Consider the following 20755-nt stretch of genomic DNA (forward strand, 5'->3'; position numbering starts at 1 on the left):
AGACACAAATCCCACTTGGCTCCATCATTTGCCCTCTGCAGGGGTAGGGAACTATGGCCTTTTTATGACTTGTGCTGGCTCAAGGATTCTGGGAGTTGAAGTTCACAAGTCATAAAAGAGCCAGAGTTCCCCCACCTCTGCTCTAGAGCCTTGGCAACTTTTAAGATCTGTGGACTCCAATTCCCAGAATTCCCCAGTTGGAGTAGAAGTCCACCCCACTTTGAAACCAGAGGGCTTTTACATGCAGGGGCTGAGGGAAACCGGCCTCTCCTCCTGATTTTGCTTTTGGTTCTGGAGGAGGCTGGATGTCAACCAGACACTACAAGTAGTCTAGTTGAATATCTAGCATCTAACCACACACTCTAGTCCAGGGGTGTGAAATTCAAGGCTTGTGGGCCACATCTGGCCCGTGGAGCCACCTTGGAAACAGTGAAGGACCGGCCTGTGATGCCTCTGTCAGCGAAAACAGGCTCCCGAGCTGTGTTTTTGGCTGGTACAGCCTCTTGCAATTCTGGGGCTCTTTTTATATTTGGAAGTTGTCATTAAAATCTGTGCTGTTCAAACTTTTTTTTAAACACTCTAGAATTCCTGACCAAGAGGCAAATCTCTAGTGATAGAAAACTGACTGCTCCAAGTTAACTTTTCCCCCCCTCCTTAGTCTCCTCCAGAACCCCACCAAGTTTTTGTAGAAACCTGGGATTCCCCCAAACACAGCTTGAAAAACCCTGGTCTAAGCCAGTCTATAGTGGCAATGCAAAACAGTGTTATTGCTAGGAATTAGTGAGATATTTTAATTTCTCCTTCATATTAAGAAAAAACTAAAAATTTTCAGTTCATTCTGAGCCAGCCTGTTTATTTTTCACTCTAGCTTGCTGAACAAAGAAGATTCCGGAGGCGGGGGGTGGGGGGGGAAATCTTCTCATAACTAAAAAGTGTTTCCCACTGTGAAAGTCTCAGATTTTCGATTCCCATCCCAGAATCATGTGCCACCCAAACAAGGTAAGGTCTTACAGTCTCCTGACCATAGCAGGGCTATGAATTCATAATGCCAAATTTTGATAAAAATTGTGGGGTGGTTGTTATTAGGGGGGACATACATGGAACCTAGAATTAGAGTCTATAAAGATTCTTGGTCATCCAGGTCATGGTTGTCCCAAAGGTGCTTTTTTCAAAAGGCAACTGGACTTTGTTTTTCCTTGAAGACGTTTCGCTTCTCATCCAAAAAGCTTCTTTAGTTCTTCAGTTCTGAAAAAAACACCTTTGGGACAATTTAACATTAGAGAAATTGGCTGCCCTTGGGGTATCTCTATTGTTGTTATGAAAGAGCTCCTGACATCCTATAAGAGATTTGGGTATCATCTTGCTTGGTATGGATGCTTTTTATTTTATACTTTTTTATGTTATACTTTTAACTCTGCTTCAGCTAATAAAGCTTAAAATCCCTTCATTTACTGGAATGTTCATTGTCTTCGGATCAAAAAGAACCAACTGGACACTGATCACTGCCCTGACACTTGGCAAAACATAGCCAAAGTCTTAACGTATCCACTTTGCTACATACTTTATCACAGCTTTAATAGATCTTATTCCAAAGCAAGCATCATAGCCCAAAAATCTAGCAGGCATCCTTACTTTCTGCATCTTCCCACCAGAGGGCAGCAATGCCTCACAGCTGGACACAAGAGACCTTGAATTATTGCCCTAATTTTTATTCCATTAAATTCTTCTATCCTATTTATTTCTCAGCATTGGCTGACCTTGTCCGGATTTGTAAATTAAGAAGGATCAGACCTCACCAGTACTTGGATGAAAAACCACCAGTGGTTTTCAGAACTGTAGGCTCTGGATTAGGAAATTGGGGGGGGGGGGGGAAATCGCACAAGGCAAAAACAATCTATATCCACATTGTTGCCACAAAAATTCCATGGATGGATCTGTGTAATCCCAGGAATCAAGGTCAATTTTTAATCTTATTTATCTTTTTGCATTTATACTTTGCTTATTCACTCTTGTGATGCACAAAGAATGGAAGTCAAAAGAAACAGAAAAATGCAAAAGTTTTTAACCACGAGATTTGCACTTCAAAGGCCTTCAAGATGGAGATAGCAAAATGAATGTGTTTTAGGCAGTGATATATGCTATCTTTCAAATTTAATTTAATTTAATTAAAAAGATAATTGTTGGTATCTTCTATTGTTCAGCTCCAGCAAGACACCAATAACCTCAGAACTGTAGAAATCTAAAAAAAGGTCGACTTAAGAAACACGGGGCCATTCATTTTAATTTAGGAGATAGGTGACTCTCTGAAATAGTTTATGTGATGTTTATCTTCCAAAATTGCCAATGGATTCACTTAATCACACTCCCCAATTAAAATAGATTTACTCAAAAAGTGTGCTTGAGAAATGTGGAGCTGTAAAGAATCTCTTTTCCTTAGAGAAGAGTATGCTATGAATGAGTTTTAATGTTTTAATGTTTTAAATTTTTAAATGTTTTTATTAGGATTTTAAATGTATTGTGAGCCGCCCTGAGTCTTCGGAGAGGGGCGGCATATAAATTGAATTAAATTGAAATTGAAAATTGAGAAGTCAACTTCCCCATTATATTGCAGAATTCACAATAAGCAACTCTTACGAATGGTTGCTAGGGACAAGGTGGCTCAGTGGCTAAGACGCTGAGCTTGTCTATCGAAAGGTCGGCAGTTCAGCAGTTCGAATCCCTAGTGCCGCATAACGGAGTGAGCTCCCATTACTTGTCCCAGCTTCTGCCAACCTAGCAGTTTGAAAGCACGTAAAAAATGCAAGTAGAAAAATAGGGACCACCTTTGATGGGAAGGTAACAGCGTTCACAGTGCGCCTTTGGCGTTTAGTCATGCCGGCCACATGACCACGGAGACGTCTTCGGACAGCACTGGCTCTTCAGCTTTGAAACGGAGATGAGCACCGCCCCCTAGAGTCAGGAATGACTAGCACACATGTGCGAGGGGAACCTTTACCTATGAATGGTCACTAAATGAATGGTTGTAAGTTGAGGACTACCTGTAAGTAAATGAAGTACATTTTCCACTCACCTGATGGGATAAAGCATTTGCTTGCCTGGCAGTCATCTGCTGATCGTAACAAGAGTCACCAAAGACACTCCCTAGGATAGACGTTTGCTGCAAGAAGAAAAACAAGAATTAATGTAAAGTCATCTCTTTTCCACCCCAAAATGGTGCTTCCAGGTTTTACCATTACATTTTGTTGATTCTAGGATTGATTTGCTCAAATTCTATTGATAAGAAGTTACTGACAAGGCAGGGTTCTCAGAGTGATTAACAGAAACAGAACTCTTATAAAAGGGAGGGATAATTTGGAGTGGGAGAAAAAAAGAATTGGGAAATAGAGAAAATAACGCATTTGCAGCCCTATCCATCCTAGATAAGGACTGCAGAAGAAAAACATAGATTGGGGAAAGAACAACAAGATTCAGACACATTTCTGCACATAGATTTTAAACACTTGGGAGTGGGACAGAGAAAGGTAACCTTCTTACATTACAAAAGTAGCGTAGAAGAATGTAAATTTTAATCCCATTGGTGGAGGTGAAGATCTTTCGTTTCTGAATAGGCTGGCACAATCTTTCTTAATGGGCACAAAATATCTGCTGGGGGCTATTAGGGGACAATTAAACGTTGATGAATATATCATATATTGCCCTCCAGAAATTGTTGATTTACATCAATCAAACTTTCAACCACCTTGGACAATTCCTGGCCTTTCCTTTCTAGTAATGGAGCTTCAGTTTCAGAGGGTTCTATAGGAAATGTATCATCTGAAACAGGATGGGCATTTCTGGTCCCTTTATGACTTGTGGACTTCAACTCCCAGAATTCCTGAGCCAGCCCACCCCCACAATGCCCTCCCAGGCCAAACACAACCCTGATGCAGCCCACAATGAAATCGAATTTGACACCCCTGATCTATTGGACAAAATTACAGGTCGTCCTCAACTTTCGACCACAACCGAGCCTCAAATTTCCGCTTCAAAGCAAGACAGTTAGGTGAAGTTTGCCCCATTTTACACGTTTCTTGCCACAGTTGTTAAGTGAATCCCTGTAGTTAAGTTACTAACACAGCTGTTAAGTGTATCTGGCTTCCTCATTGACTTTGCGTGTCAGAAGGTCGCAAAAGGGGATCACGTGACCCCAGGACACTGAAACCGTCATAAATACCGGTTGCCAAGCGGCCGAATTTTAATCATGTGACCAAGGAGATGTTTGCAACGGTCGTAAATATGAAAAACAGTCGTCTTTTTCCTATGTTTTTATTTTGATTTATGTTCAATGTTATGAGATTGGCTGTATTGTTTTAACTGCAGTTGTCTTTGTACGCTGCCCAGAGTCACGTTCTGTGAGGTAGGTGGAGATACAAATAATGCTAAATAAACAGATACATAAATGGAATCATTTTGTGAGGGCCACATCATTCCTTAGTCTAGATTCTAATCTTCAGAATTCCCATCTGTCCCGTTGGTCGATGCCCACACATTTGGAAAGCATCCAGGTTGGGGGGAGATGGCCATATGCTGTATAATAATGAAAAAACTGCAGGTAGAATAAAGATTCTGAAACCGTATTAGATGCATGCATTGCAAGCTTCTGCAACAGAAAGATCTCCTCCTCCTTTTCTGCTTCGATGAGTGAGTCTTTTCGCCCTGCAAGTACCTTTTGTTCCATTAGAAAAACAGGAAACATGGAGTGGGGGGGTGAGAAAAAGTCCATTCCTTGCTTCGTTAATAAATCCTGCAAGTCTGTATCTCCAATGTTCAATACCAGGTATATTTTAAAGGAATGGGTTTGGAATAGTATCAAGGAATTTATACTTAAGCCCTAATCATATACACCAGGGGTGTCTAACTCAAAGCCCAAGGGCCGGATCCATCCCGTGAGGTGCTTAGATCTGGCCTGCGAAGCCGCCCTGGAAACAGCGAAGGACCGGCCCGCGTGGCCTCTGCCAGTGAGCTCAGGAGGACTACCCGCGGCCCTCTCTACCTTCATTTTCGCTGGCAGACGGTTGCAGGAGGCCGTTGCAGTCAGAAACGGAGCTCAGGAGCACGTTTTCGCTGGCAGAGCGAAACCAGACGCCCCCGACACAAGTGATACTGAGCTGGCCACGCCTGCCCTGACCACGCCCACTCCACACACACACACACACTCCGAGGTCAAACGCAACCCTGCTGCGGCCCTCAATGAAATCAAGTTTGACACTCCTGATATACACTGATGCCTTTTATTGTCATGTTAGAAATAAGCCTGAAAAATCTGCAGAGCTCTGGAGCTCATGTTAGAGATGGAGGGCAGGGCTGCTCCATCCCTTGGTGTCTCTGAGCCATGTGGCTATGTCCCTGAAGCAGGAGCCACTTTCAAAATGGCTGCAATGAATTCTGGCTTCTCCAAGGCCTAGGAACACGGAGGCCTGCCTTTTTTCCCTAACATGAGCTCTGGAATGGCGGAGATCCTCAAAAGGTAAGTGCACGACCCAGTGGTGGGCTTCAAAATGTTTTACTACTGGTTCTGTGGGTGTGGCTTGGTAGGCGTGGCAGGGGAAGGATACTGCAAAATCTCCATTTCCTCCCCACTCCAGGGGGAAGGATACTGCAAAATCCCCATTTCCTCCCGATCACCTGGGATTCGGGAGGCAGAGAATAGATGGGGGCGGGGCCAGTCAGAGGTGGTATTTACCAGTTCTCCGAACTACTCAAAATTTCCGCTACAGGTTCTCCAGAACTGGTCAGAACCTGCTGAGACCCACCTCTGGCACGATCCATGATGGAGGGTAGGGAGGAGGCTGTGGGACCCAATGAGGGGGCAAAGCAGGCCCAAGGTCTGTGAGGACCCAACCAGGTGCAATTGGAGGGGGGGGAGATGGGGGGGGCACTGCACATCCCTGTGCTTGATTGTACCACCCTGCTGCGGTGGTTCTGCAGCAGCCGTAACTTTGAAACTGGGTCGTAAGTAATTTTGGCAGGGGTTCGTTGTAAGTTGAGGACTACCAGTATTTGAGAGGCTGCCACAAAGAAGAGGGGGTCAATTCATTTTCCAAAGCACCAGAGGGCAGGAGAAGAAACAATGGGTGGAAACTAATCAAGGAGAGAGGCAACCTGGAACTGAGGAGAAACTTCCTAACAGTGAGGACAATTAACCAGTGGAACAGAAGTTGCCTCCAGAAGATGTGGGTGCTTCATCACTGGACATTTTTTTTTTAAAATTTGATTTATATGCCACCCTTCTCCGGAGACTCAGGGCGGCTTACAATGTGCTAAGCAATAGCCTTCATCCTTTTGTATATTTATACAAAGTCAGCTTATTGCCCCCAGAAACTGGGTCCTCAATTTACCTACCTTAGAAAGGATGGAAGGCTGAGTCAACTTTGAGCCTGGCGAGATTCGAACCTGCAGTAATTGCAGGCAGCTGGTCTTAATAACAGGGTGCTTTAGACCACTGTACTACCAAGGCTTTTTAAAGTAAAGACTGGACAGCCACTTGTCTGAAATGGTATAGGTTCTCCTGCATGAGCCGGGGGCTGGACTAGAAGACCTCCAAGGTCCCTTCCAGCTCTATTCTGATTCTGTAGCCTAAAAGAAAGCAAAGTGCCGTCTCAAAAGCATGGCTGTCGCTACTGTACATCAGACAACCTCAGCCAGTTCACACCACTGCAAGATTTAAAAGATCCAAATGTTAAAGGTAAAAATTGCTAGAGTTGCAATTCTCCCTGCCTGCATTGCCTAGCCAGGCACCCAGAGAAGTACCTGATGAAGAGCCCTCTGGAGCCAAATGCAGACCCTGCCAGGAGAGACTGGCAGTTCGACAGTGAGGCTGCCACTCCTTAATTACATTATGGCATGCTGAATTCTGGAGCTCACAAAAGAATGCATTTGTTTGTTTTTCGATGCCAATACAGGTAATCCTCCACTTACGACTGTTCTTTTAGCAACTGTTTGATGTTACAACAGCATTGGAAAAAGTGACTTACAACCACCATTTCTCACATTTAAAACCATTGCGGCATCCTCACGGACACGTGATCAACCTGTGTGTGTTTAGGATGGTTGCACTACCCGGGGTCATGTGACTGCCTATTTGTGACCTCTCCGGCCGGCTTCTGACAACCAAAGTTAATAGGGGAGGCTACAGCGATGTGCTTAACAACAATGGGGGAAAAAAAAAGTTCATTACAAGAGCACTTAATACGTGCCTTACTTAGCAACAGAAATTCTGGCCCCAATTATGATTGTAAGTTGAGGATGATCTGTTTATTTGCTCTTCCGGTTGACAAAAATCTGAGAAGCCTTCAATATTCCAAGTCACAGACGCTGGAAACAGCACCCCCAACGCTGGATATAGTTTCAGAACAGCTACAGGTAGTCCTCGACTTACAACAGTTTGTTCAGTGACCGTTCAAAGTTACAAGGGCACTGGAAAAAAATTGACTTGTGACACCATTTTTCACACACACACACACACACACATACACACACACACACACACACACACACACAACCGCTGCAGCATCCCCACGATCATGTGATCAAAATTCAGACGCTCGGCAACTTGGTTCATCCTTATGACCGTTGCAGCGTCCGGGGATCACGCGACCCCCTTTTGCGTGGAAAGGTTGCTTGTTCAGTGAAAGGGAAGTGCAGAGTTTTGAATCCAAATCTAGAAATGCATCAGAGCGGCTATAGCAGTGTTTCTCAACCTTGGTAGCTTGAAGATGGGTGGACTTCAACTCCCAGAATCCCCTAGCCAGCAGCGCTGGCTGGGGGATTCTGGGAGTTGAAGTCCACCCATCTTCAAGCTTCCAAGGTTGAGAAACACTGAGCTGTAGGAATGCACCTTATGGCTCTCAGCATCTCCTTAAAGAAGCTGTATCTTTATGTGGGCCTGTTGCACAATCTCAGGAATATACAAATTTAGTTAACAGCACACTGAAAATCACTCACGAAGATTCCTAGATTACTATCCTTCTTATGAAAAAACAAGAAACACCACCTAGCTACTCCACTGTGTTGGGAAATAGAATGTTTTTAGAATCTGCTAGATTATAATTTCACCAGCTAAGATCCTGCTCTCCTCCCAGCTACTGGAAAACATTCCGTGTTTTTATGACTGAGCAATGATGCAAAACCATGTTATAAATGCCTTCAACCGGCTCAGTAGATCAGCAAGAATAGATGTAGAATTTATATAAATTTCCCCCCACGGAATCGTAAATGCAGTTTTAATAACTACCGGCAGCAAAAGCTGCTCCAAAGATATTAAAACCGGGAAGTTTTTCACTGGTTCAGCACTTCAGGATCCAAGATGAGTCCCTTTGCTGCCTTTGCAAAGCGCGTCGGGCAAATTGGAGAAGGCTTTGCTCGGTCAACAGTTTTCCTCTTCCCCATTTTAATACAAAGTGGCTGAACACCCACTGTAAGAAAACCAAGAGGTGCACGACAGCATCACTGCTTTGTCAGGGAAAGAGAAGGAAATTGACTTTGAATGCAGCTCAGTCCTTCATCCGAGCCTAGGACCACAAGGCCTATGCAACTTTATAAGGGTCTCTATGCCTTGACACCACTAGCATTGTGCAAGGCAGGCAGAGTCCTTCAAGAGTCTCTCTCCTCCCTCTCTCTCGCCACACACACACACGCACGCAGGTAGTCGAGTCCTCGACTTAAATCCACAATTGAGCCCCAAATTTATTCAGTGGTGGTATAACTTTGAACTGTCACTAAATGAACTGATGCGTGTGTGTATAGGGAGAGAGGGAGGGGAGAGGGAAAGAGGGAGGGAGGGAGGGGAGAGAGAGAGAGAGAGAGAGAGAGAGAGAGAGAGAGAGAGAGAGAGAGAGAGAGAGATCTGTGTGTGTATGTAGTTGACTGGGCCATTATTTCTTTTTAACTGTGCCACACAAACTGTCAAGGGTATCGATATAATCCCAAGTGGGCAAAAAAGAAAATCACAGAGCTGGAAGGGATTAATTAGGTTATTGAGTCCAACCCTCTGAATAATATAGACAATAAAAAGCAGCCCCTGTGTCTCTTGTGTAATTTGTCCCATTATTAAACTGTTCTTATTATGTGGATTTTTTTTCTGTAACATTCAGTTGTTGTGGGGGAAAATAGGAGGAGGGACGGGTACTAAATAGGTTCACCCTTGAGTTGTTTATAAAGATAAATAGATAGATAGATAGATAGATAGATAGATAGATAGATAGATAGATAGATAGATAGATAGATAGATGATAGATAGATGTAGGTCTTTGGTTTTTCGGGTTTTCTCCTGCGTAAAATTGGAAGTGTCTTGGCGACGTTTCGACGAAGTCTCATTCGTCATCTTCAGGCTGGTGTTTTCGGCTTCGTGCCACGAAGCCGAAAACACCAGCCTGAAGATGACGAATGAGACTTCGTCGAAACGTCGCCAAGACACTTCCAATTTTACGCAGGAGAAAACCCGAAAAACCAAAGACCTACATACAAACACCCGCGAAAACCTCAGAAAACACACACACAAACACACACATATATATATTTATATATATATATATATATATATATATTGGAGGAATAATAAATAAAGAACAACCTTCCTTCTTGAACTTAAATTCATTATTCTGAGTCTTCCACTCTGCAATGAGAACATTCTGTGTGGCATTTAATTTAAACCTGAATTTCTAATTACCCAATCGTTCTAATTATTCTTCTCTGAACTGGGTCAGAACAGAATGAGAAGAATGATTCCTTCCAACGATTTGGAAATTATGCTTCCATGGAACATTTGCCTTATTTGCAGCCCCGTCCTATCGTTGGCTCGTATTCAGCTTGTGACCCTCTATTATTCCAAAACAATTCCCATAAATACTATAGGTAGTCTTCAACTGTGAACCATTATTTAAAGTGGGTATTCAAAAGTTAAAACGGCACTGAAAAATGTGACTTAGAAACAGTCCTCACATTTGCAAACTGACGGAGTATCCCTACAATCACATGATTAAAATTGGGTTGCTTGGTGTCTGGCATGTATTTACAATGGATGCAATGTCCTGGGGTCCTGTGATCATTATTTACAACCGTAACAACCATCTTGCTTAACAATGGAGATTCTGGTCTCGATCGTGGTCGCAAGTCAAGGACTACCTACAGTATATTCCCATCCCATACCCATGCGTTTTTCTAAGTTAAGAATCTTGTACTTTTCTTAAATATTTTACCTTTGGTCAATTTCTTTTTTTCAATCAAAAGTCCATCACAACTGATGTTTCTAACAGGATCAATCAAGAAGCCCATAAACCAGGAATCTGGTTTATCCCCACAATCTGATGTCCAGTATGCCCTGTTTTATTGTAGCTTTCATTATAGCTTTCAATAAATTTCTATTGTTCCAGGTATATACATGCTCCCTGGTATATTCAAAAGTAGACCACCTCTAAATATGGGGACTTATCCCCATTACTGTCCTAATAGCTATTGGTATTTGAACTTACATTTGATCAAGGTTGGCTGATTGAAGATGTGTGAACTTCAACTCCCAGAATTCCCTAACCAGCATGGCTGGTTGGGGAATTCTGGGAGTTGAAATCCACACATCTTCAAACTGTCTGTGTTGAGAAACAGTGCTCTAATTTCTTCTACGAACATATTCTTTTTTTTTAAAGCTATCTAAATTAAAGTTGGTGCTGTACTTTGTGGTTCACAAAAGAAACAAATATTCATCACATAAAAGTACTAGAGAAAATAGACAAAATTCAACAAGGAGACTTGGCTTATATACAGTGGCACAATTCTGCTACATGTTTGTTCTGTAAATATTTTAAAGATTCAAAAAGCACAAAAAATCACACCGATCCATACTTTCCCATATATCCCCCCCCCTTCAATATGCATCTGTCAATGTATTTCGTAAACCGCCCAGAGTTCACCAGAGTTGGGCAGTCCCCCCCCAAAAATTGAAATAAATAAAATGCATTAAAAACATACTTTAATTCTGCACGTGCGATACATTTCGGCCTGCTTTTTGAGCCAAGAATAGCATCGTAACTTGTTAGAGAAGGGCAACATTCGAAAGATAATTAACACGAGGAGGCAGACATTAGTATGGGAAGAACAGGTCAGGTTCAGCTGGAATCAGATTTTAGCAAGAAGGAATTCCCCAAAAGATCCCAAGTCCTTTAACGCAACCCACCCAACTTGATGGAACGTTATTTTTGAAACCATTTTGAAAAGCTGGATGAGAAAGAAAAAAAAAAAAAGTTAAGAAGAGGGAAGAAAATATATGAGAAGCATGGAACCCAAAGGCCTTAGAAGCATACAGTCCCTTACTTGAGGGGAGCTGCCAGGAGAGAAAGCTTGATTGGAGACAGGAGAAGTGGGAGACTGGTTGGCTGGGGAGCCAGCATTGCTGCGGTACTGCTGGAGTGAGCCCTACAGAAGGACACAGTGTTAGAGACTGTGGGGAGCAGGGGGAGAGGGAGAGAAAACACAGGTTTCTTTCATGTACAGGTGGGGGAAAGGGGGGGGGGAAGGGAGGAAAATGAGAAGAGAACAGAAGGCAAGAATAGTCCTGGATGAATTCAGCAGCACACAGTACGGTTCAACAATGCTCGGAGAAGACATGAACCTAAAAAAGGGACTTCTTCTCTCAAAGGTGCTTTTTTCAAAAGGCAGCTGAATTGGTTTTTTTCCTTGAGGAAGGAGAAGACGTTCCACTTCTCATCCTAGAAGTGTTTGCAATGTAGTCTTTTCAGCAGTTCTGAGAAGGTTTTCCCTATTTGCACTTTAATACAGGTCACCCTGAGGGCACCGAAAAAAGCCCCAAGAGCTCTCAGGGAGAGTGCTAACAACAAGATGACTGCAAAGAAATGTGAACCTTCCAACCCCACCCCCACCCCTCCAAATCCTGTCAGACCTAATCCTTCCATTGCCTCCACCATTCTTCCAGAACCGATGAGGCTTCTTGGATGGGGAACAAAAAGTCGTCGTCTTCTTCCTCAAGGAAAAACAGCCCAATTGCCTTTTGAAAAAGCACCTTTGAGACAACAATGACCTGGATGACTGAGAATCTCCACAGACTGAAAAGGGATTCTGTTACAACCCAGGATGATTCCAGTTGCCTGTTTTGAGATGTTTCTCCCAGCTTTGGGGGGGATTGAGTAACCACAATACTCTGAAACCTCAACTTGGAGGTGGGGGGGGGGAAACCCTCTACTTCAACTTTCGTGTTCCTTTCCTACCTGTGCAGCCCATAAGGTGGAACACATCAACTTGCACAAATTCTTTTTCAGAGGCGCCTGTGGAAAAGGTTATAGAACTCGCATGCGTTCTCATGCTTCTGTGTGAATTTGCAAAGATTTATTAGGTGGAGAAGGTGCCACCTAATAAAAGAGAAGGCGCCTCCTCCTTCTCCAAAGGGTGGGACCAAAAACACTTCAATTCTACATGGGGGTATTAAAATTTATCCGAAGGACGGCTTGCTTTAGCTTGGTGACAGATTCGGCTTTAACACCAGGAAGCAGGCCTACTGCAAAGATAGGCTGCTTGGAAAACTCACACAGACACCTGGAGAATTGTGAAGGATTCATAAAGTGTGCAGAAGGCCAGCCTCTACACACACACACACACACACACACACACACACACACACACACACCCCGTGTGAGATGCAGAACAGGCACAGCAGTGCAAACTGGCGAAGTGTTTAGGACAGCCAGTGCCACAGAAATACAGTCTTTCTTTTTTTAAAAAAAATCCACCAGGCATACCTAATGCTAGAACATGGAAGGCAGAGAAATAGAGAGACAGCATTTTGTCACACAGCCCTGAAATCACTGGTACCTTGGCTAGTGGTTGTGTCTAAACATCATGAAAAGCCATTGCTTACTGCAGGGGTGAAAGCCACACTCTAAGTCAGGGATGTCCGGCCTTGACAACTTTTAAGACTTGTGGACTTCAGCTGCCTGGAATTCCCCAGCCAACTATGACTTTTGATCTTAATGATTTTGCAGGTTAGGACACAATTAAGCTGAACAGGTGTGGTTAATGTGAGGCATGTTTTTCCTGGGAAAACACAATTGTACCATAAGCCATGGCTTGAAGGCTCATTTCAAACCATTCAATGTGGTTCGAGGATTAGCTGTTAAGCCACAATTAACCTAAAATGGAAATTTCCAAACTCCTTGCAACATACAGAAGGGGGGGAGGGTCTGCAGAAAATGGGGAAGAGGGATGCAATCATCCATCCCAGTTAAAAGATGGTTACCTATATGTGACAGATTAAAAGAAAGCTACAATCTGCTTGGAGTTAATAGGCACTGAAGGTTCTAACTAGCTAGATCAATGTATATCAAACTTGGACACTTGAAGATGCTTGGACTTCAACCCCCAGGATTCCTCAGCCAGCACACTGGTTGGGGAATTCTGGAAGTTGAAGTCCACGCATCTTCAAGTGGCTAAGATTGAGAAATACTGGATTTTGATGACTCAAACCCAAGAGAAATTTTCGTTATGGCTGGGCACTGATCTCACCTGGCTCTAAGGCTCTCTGAATCCAGACTGGGGGACCGGCTGCGAGCAAAAGGAGAGGCATGGAAAGGATTATGGTTGGGGGACTCATGGCTTGAGCTTTTTAGGGGAACTGCCATGACCAGCCACAAGTTAGGGGATGGATACGTTTTCAGGCACCTGGCATGAAAAATGAATGAAAAAGCATAGCCGTAATCTTGTGAAGTTGTGTCCATTTATAAATTAGACCTCTATGAAGCCCAGCTGGAGGAGTTGTAGGTGAGATTGCAGGTGAGGTGTTGTTTTCTATTTTACTCCGGGAAGCATTAAAAAAAAAAAGAAAAAAATCTCAAATCATTCCATAGTTGTTGGACTGGCGTGAAGGAGCAGACCTCCCTCACAGATGGCAGCACCTGGTTGACCTCCTTGGGCAGGAGACCAAGTTTTAGATCGTAGTGATCTTGATTGATTACATGCATTTAAGATGTTGTCAACTCTTAGCAACCACACAGATATGATTTTCTCCAGGATGATCTACCTCTAACCTGACCCTTTGGCATTTCCCACATTGCACTCACTGCCGTTGTAACTGAGTCTACACAATGGATGACTGAAAAAAATATTCTGGAAGATGGCCCAGACAAACCATTTCTATGTTGTTGCCAAGAACAACTTAATATGGAGATATCTGCGTGGTCATCAAGAGTCTATCTCAACTTGTGGGGAGGTATTGATTTCCCTCCAGGTGGAAACTATCTCAAAATTATTCAAAAACTCAGTCTCTACCCAAGGCTTTTGAGAACCGCATTTATCTCTGATAAGCTTTGTAATCTAGTCCCTTCACAGAAGTCTCTATGGTACTTGGAGGACTATGTTTTCCAGAGGCTATGAGGGAGGACTGGCAACAGACCACATATTTCTGTGCAGTTTTCAATTGCAGTCTCAACGTATTCCAAACCGTACATTTTTCAGGAAGCAGAAAAGCTCTGACCAAGCCTCTTCTTGTTTCCTATGCTTTTGTCTGAGATGTCTAGGAAGCTGGAGGTCCCAACTCCTCTTCCCAATCAAACTTACCGAATTGATGTCTATCCCCATGGAAGTCTGGGTTTGGCTGCCCGGAGGAGACTGTGGGATTGTGGAAGGGATAGAGACCGAGAGCGGGGGGAGCTGAACGCCTCGCTGCAAGCCGGAGGTCTGCATCAGAGAAGCGTTGGGTGGTAAAGCACTCGCCACTTGGGTCTGTGGCTGCTGCTGCTGCGCGCTTGTCTGGGTGAAGAACGGGTAGGGGGGAAGCTGCTGTTCCATGGAGAGAGCGTCCAACGCCACAGCCTGAAGGAGAAAAGGACAGAAAAGGACATCAGTGCAATGGAATCAGATTTCTTGGGATGAAGGCTTCAGAAGGAAGCACTCGACTCTATTATGATAAACTTGTGGGGGAGGTAGGAATGTTCCTGTTTTAACAACCTGGCTTTTTAGCATTTCCCAGGCTCTATGTATGTATTTATGGAATAAGTGTGCACCAGCGGTGGGATTTTACCAGTTAGGATCGATTTGGGAGAACCGGTAGCTCCGACAATCAGCTGGGAGCAAACCGGTTCACTCCGACGATCAGCTGGGCCCGCCCACCGGCCCCTGCGCTTTAGTTACCTTTATCTTCACAGCTGATTAGCGCGGCAGAGCAGATTGCCGCACCTCAGCTGTTTTAATTCCCTAGCACTAATGCGGAAGGTGATTTTTTGTTCAACTGCGAAGTGCGTGATCACCGAACTGGTTGTTAAACCGGAAGGATCCCACCACTGGTGTGCACGCAATTCAACAATTCAATTTAAAAGAATTTAAAATGTTTTTAAAATCATTTAACTTTCTTGTCATTCACATTTCATTTTGTCCCGCCTTTTGCATCCTTTCTTTAATGATCCTATTCTACCATAACTTCGATATTAGTGGAACTCTTGTCCTGCAGCGAGTTGTCCCACACTGAGTTGGCTGTGACAAGTTGTCCCGCAGCAAGTTGACCGTAGTGAGTTGGCTGCGGTGAATTGGCCATGCTGAGTTGCCCTACACCCACACACAACACTGTGCAATGGTTTATTTAACCATCGTTTATTAAAGGGGTCCTAAGTGCTCCCGGAGGTTGGTTGTTTTCTTGCAGGTGTTTCATTACCCAACTAGGGAACATCATCACTATGCTGATGTTACTTTGTTGGGTAATGAAATATCAAGAGCCTGTAGTACAGTGGACTAAAGCATTGTGATTAACACCAGCTGCCTGCAATTACTGCAAGTTCGAATCTCACCAGGCTCAAGGTTGACTCAGCCATCCATCCTTTCTAAGGTAGGTAAATTGAGGACCCAGTTTGTGGGAGCAATAAGCTGACTTTGTATAAATATACAAAAGTATGAAGGCTATTGCTTAATGCATTGTAAGCCGCCCTGTGTCTCCGGAGAAGGGCGGCATATAAATTAAAGCAAAAAAAAAAAAAACCTCTGAGAGCACTAAGGACCCCACAGTTCAACCTTGAGCTATAAATATTCTCTTCTATCAATAGTTTACTAACTATGGATTAACTACAATTTGCTTGGCTAACACAATTTGAGCTGTAAACCATGACTTGCAGGCCAATCCTGGGATTCACAGAGCATGCTAAGCTCTAAGTATGACTAACAAATTTATTATTTGATTTGCTTGCTACACATTTTGACTCAATCACTGTAGCTGAGTTCAGTTGATGAGTCAATGCATTGGGCACATTGATTTCTAATTAAATAATTAATTTCTTACTGCCTGCAAATAGAATTTCTCATTCCACACACCCCACCCCTCCACCCCCCAAGGTACATTTAAAATGAGTCAGTGCAAAGATAACCAGAGGCTGACATTTTGGAAGGCAACTCTCATGATGGTTGATGAAATCCAAAATCTGGATTTTGCCCATGGTGGTTTGGCATTCCACCTGGATATGGCGAAATAACCTCAATCAAAGCACCAACATTGAATTATAACTGGCTTATCCTTCCCAAAACCACCAAATCTACAATTGAAGGGAAAATTACAAATTGAAGCAACATTATTATCAGAGTTGCTATACCGGTAAAAGCTCCCAGTTTGGAGCGTTCATTACGGATTGGGTCTAGGATGTTATTATGCAACAGCTTTCAAGGCCCCCTTGGAGAATTCCCTCTTGTACCTGAGTAATCGGTGAAAGGGGTGAAAGCGTAGGAGACACTTGCTGGGATTGGCTTCTCCTTGAATCTGTGTTCAGTGAGAGGGGACTGACGGTTGGCTGCCGGTGTTGCTGGGAAGAAGCTGACGTTGTTGTCATTCCTGTCCCCGACAGAGAAAATTAGCAGGAGCAATAAGATTAAGAGGGATTTTCCAGATGGATTTTCAAAACTACAGGTAGTCCTTGACTTACAATAGTTCATTTAATGACCATTCAAAGTTACAACAGTGCTAAATAAGTGACTTATGATTGTTTTTCATGCTTATGACCACTGCAGCAGCACCCCCCCCAGTCCAGGGGTGTCAAACTGGATTTCTTCAAGGGGTGGATCAGTGTTGTAGTTCTTCGCGGGCCGGCAGAGGAGGGGGGGAACAGGACAGATGCCTCCTGTAGCACCCTGCTGGCCAAACAGGGTGTGGGGGGGCACGTGCAGCGGGGGCTGTGCGCCCCGTTTTGGCTGTCAGGCACAACGGGCCGGTCCTTTGCTAACCTTTGCCGAATCAGGCCCACAAGCCTTGAATTTGACACCCCTGCCCTAGTTGCAGTGTCCTGGGATCATGTGATCATCTTTAGCGACCTTCTGACCAGGTTAAAGTTAATGGGGAAGCCAGATTCACTTAACAACTGGGTTACCGATTTAACAACTGCAATAAGTCATTTAACCACGGTGGGAAGAAAGTTCAGAAACTGAGCAAAATTCACTTAACAAATGTCTCGCTTAGCGACAGAAATTTTGGGCTCAATTGTTGTTGAAAGTCGAGGGCTACCTCTGTTCTTATATGGCTGAGTCAGAATACCATTAATATTTCTATCACATCTTTTCTCCAGGAGCTCACAAAACAAGCTGAAAAACAGCTTCTGAAAATATCATCGGGATTGGATCGAATGTTTCAAAGGAAGGAGGACCTGAGTTTTGCTCCTCCTCCCATCTCTAGAGTCGCTTGATTAGTGAGATGACCAGCATATACATTTAATAAATTAATAAAATCTCTCTGCTAAATCACTCTTCCCCAAACTGGTATTCTCCAGAGCTACTGTACATTAAAATATCAATGATTATCAGGCAGCAGCATCTTCTTTTAATCCCTTGCGGGATGGAGTCAGGGCAACTGAATGGAGCTGAGTATTTATTGGCCGGATGCCCTTCCTGTCACCAATGCGGAGTTATATTCAGCAGATATATTCTCATCGTGCCCAGAGAGAGAAATATCTGCCTCTACCTCTACAATGTCGGCTGATGACCCCCAGGGGGAGGGCGTTCTCTGTGGGAGCCCCGACCCTCTGGAATGGATTGCCCACTGAGCTCAGGACAGCCCCCGACCTTCTTTCCTTCCGTCGCGAGCTGAAGACGTGGCTCTTCCGCCAATTAAACTGATCCGTTTGGGGGTACACTGGTATAATTTTAAATCGTTTTTAATTGGGTTACTGATTTTAATTTGGTATTGTATTGTGATTTGTATTGAAGTTGTCATTTTGTAAGCCGCCTTGAGTCCCTAGGGAGAAAGGCGGCATATAAATCGCAATAAATAAATAAATAAATAAATAAATAAATAAATAAATAAATAAATAAATAAATACCTAGGATCGAACCCACAGCTTCCTGATTTGTGAGGTGAGAGCTCCACCACTAGGCCACCACACCACTTATTATTACCAGGCAGCATGCTGAATAAGAAATCAGTCAAACAAATCTAGAGGGTTTCAGGCTGGGAATGGCTGTAGTATTTAATATTAGGTATGTTCGTGCCTTGAGTTATTTATAAAAATAAAAAAGATGAGATTAAAAAAAATCTAAAGGCGGTCGTTCTGAATTTACGATCACAATTGGGACCAGAATTTCTGTTGCTATGCAAAGTGGTTGTTAAGTGAGTTGTGCCCGATTTTACAACCTTTTGGCCACCGTTGTTAAGCGAATCACTTCAGTTAAGTGAATCACACTATTGTTAAGCAAATCCGGCTCTCTCCCAACCCCCATCCCCTTGACTGTGCTTGTCAAACAGCAGCTGGGAAAGTTGCAAATGATGATTGCCTGATCCCAGGATTCTGCAGCTGGTGTAAATACATGGGCCATGTGCCCAAATTTTGGTCACGGAGCTGTGAGACTGCTGAGATGGTTGTAAGTATGAGGACCAGTCGTAAGTCACCTTTTTCTCCAGTGCTGTCATCACTAAGAAAACAGTCCCGCCTGGCTGAAAATAAATATTCTGGACAAGACTGCAAGAAGCTGTCGTGCTAGGAGGCATTTGTACACACATGCAAAGGCCTTACCCTGATTTGCTGTGCTGATCCCCATGTGCGTCAGATTGGCAGTGAGGTTCCCGGTGCTGTTGGAACTGCTCAAGGAGGGAAAAGTGGACTCTTCTGGGTCGAGCGGTGTTGGGAGAGGAGAAGGGAAGTGGATATTTGTCAGGTCTGGCAGTGAGCCCCCTGTGTTGTGAGCCGCAGGGATAAGGGCAGTAGTGTTTTCTTGGTCAGCTGACGGAAATATGCTGCGTTTATGACAAAGACAGAGAAGAGGATACTTTGTTAAATGGAGGCCAAGGCCGCCTGATTTATTGGAATTCACAGAAGTAAACAGGATGATTGTCTATGGAGATTCTCATTTATCCAGGTCATGCTTGTCCCAAAGGTGCTTCCCCCCCCCCCCCCCCAGCGGCGAGTGGACTTCCTTGTTTTTCTTTGAAGACGTTTCACTTCTCATCCAAGAAGCTTCTTCAGCTCTGACTGGATGGTGGGGAATGGAAGGATTTATACTCCTTGTAAACAGCTGGTTCTTTGCATTCTTTTAGCAAGTGGTTAAAAAATAAACCTCCAGGTGGCCTCAAATGACTCGCTAAAATAATGCAAATGACCAGTTGTCTGCAAGGAGCATAAATCCTTCCATTCCTCACCATCCAGTCAGAGCTGAAGAAGCTTCTTGGATGAGAAGTGAAATGTCTTCAAAGAAAAATAGCAATAGCACTTAGACTTATATACCGCTTCACAGTATTTTACAGCCCTCTCTAAGCGGTTTGCCGAGTCAGCCTGTTGCCCCCAACAATCTGGGTCCTCATTTTACCAACCTTGGAAGGATGGAAGGCTGAGTCAACCTTGAGCCTGGTTAGATTCGAACTGTCAAATTGCAGGCAGCCAGCAGTCAGCAGAAGTAGCCTGCAGTACTGTACTCTAACCACTGTGCCACCACAGCTCTTATAAACAAGAAAGTCTAGTTGCCTCTTGGGGGAAAAAAGCACTTTTGGGATAAACAGGGTGATAATTCCTGCCTGGAATCTGGATCATGACAATTTAATCTACCGCATCCTCCTGTCTTGCAAAAAGTAAGGCTTTTCTTCAAGACAGCACTTATAAACAACCACCATCTAAACAGAAGTTAGCTATCCAATACAATGGAGTGTAAAAAGATAGGTAATTAAAAATAATTTTCTAGAAAATGATAATCACTTTTAAAGATTTTTCAAAGAACCTATTCAAGCTAAGCGCCTATTACAGAAATTGGAGGGTTTCTACAAACAAGATGTGTCCTGAGAACAATTTAAAACCCAGAACATATTTATCCCATAAGAAGTCTTTTAAGTTATGGAGATTTTTTTTAGCCAAAACTCCTATCAATTAAAATGTCCTGTGTTTCTATTCAGCTGAACTTCTGGGCCACAATCACTTATTTCAGGTTTGAAATAAAGCAAAATTCCTATTTTATGCACACCCCTAATGTCAAATCTTATCTCTATCACAATAAGCCATAATGGTTGACTTGAATTATAGAGAACTGTATTAAGTGTGAATTGTTTGATGCAACAACAACCCTCAACTATATTTAATAGGGAGCATGGCTTGCAGTAACATCAAAAACCGTGGTTTGTTAATTCACGCATTGCAGAAAACGTGCTAAGCCAAATATCAAAAGAGGCATGATCTTGCTTTGCTATTCTTGATGCTCCTTATTGGACAGCAACTACTAAAATTATTGCAAGCCATTACTTTGGACTTCTCAGTTATTCCACTCTACTAAA

At 43.5% G+C, this 20755-nt stretch overlaps 1 protein-coding gene across 1 annotated transcript in view; it reads right to left on the reverse strand.

Moving 5' to 3' along the window:
* The window catches only part of CRTC1 (CREB regulated transcription coactivator 1), an 89497-nt gene that overhangs the window by 2965 nt on the left and 65777 nt on the right, over positions 1 to 20755 (reverse strand). The window contains exons 8-12 of the mRNA XM_070931837.1: positions 19014 to 19234; positions 16710 to 16846; positions 14596 to 14850; positions 11344 to 11445; positions 3071 to 3157 (exon numbers count right to left, since the gene is read on the reverse strand). Of these exons, the coding sequence (XP_070787938.1) occupies positions 3071 to 3157; positions 11344 to 11445; positions 14596 to 14850; positions 16710 to 16846; positions 19014 to 19234 (802 nt within the window). The remainder of the gene's footprint in view (positions 1 to 3070; positions 3158 to 11343; positions 11446 to 14595; positions 14851 to 16709; positions 16847 to 19013; positions 19235 to 20755) is intronic.

The sequence above is a fragment of the Pituophis catenifer genome, unplaced genomic scaffold (genome assembly GCF_029215685.1).
Source record: "Pituophis catenifer annectens isolate HBS135680 unplaced genomic scaffold, rPitCat1.0.hap2 SCAF_1, whole genome shotgun sequence".
Taxonomy (NCBI): Eukaryota; Metazoa; Chordata; class Lepidosauria; order Squamata; family Colubridae; genus Pituophis; species Pituophis catenifer.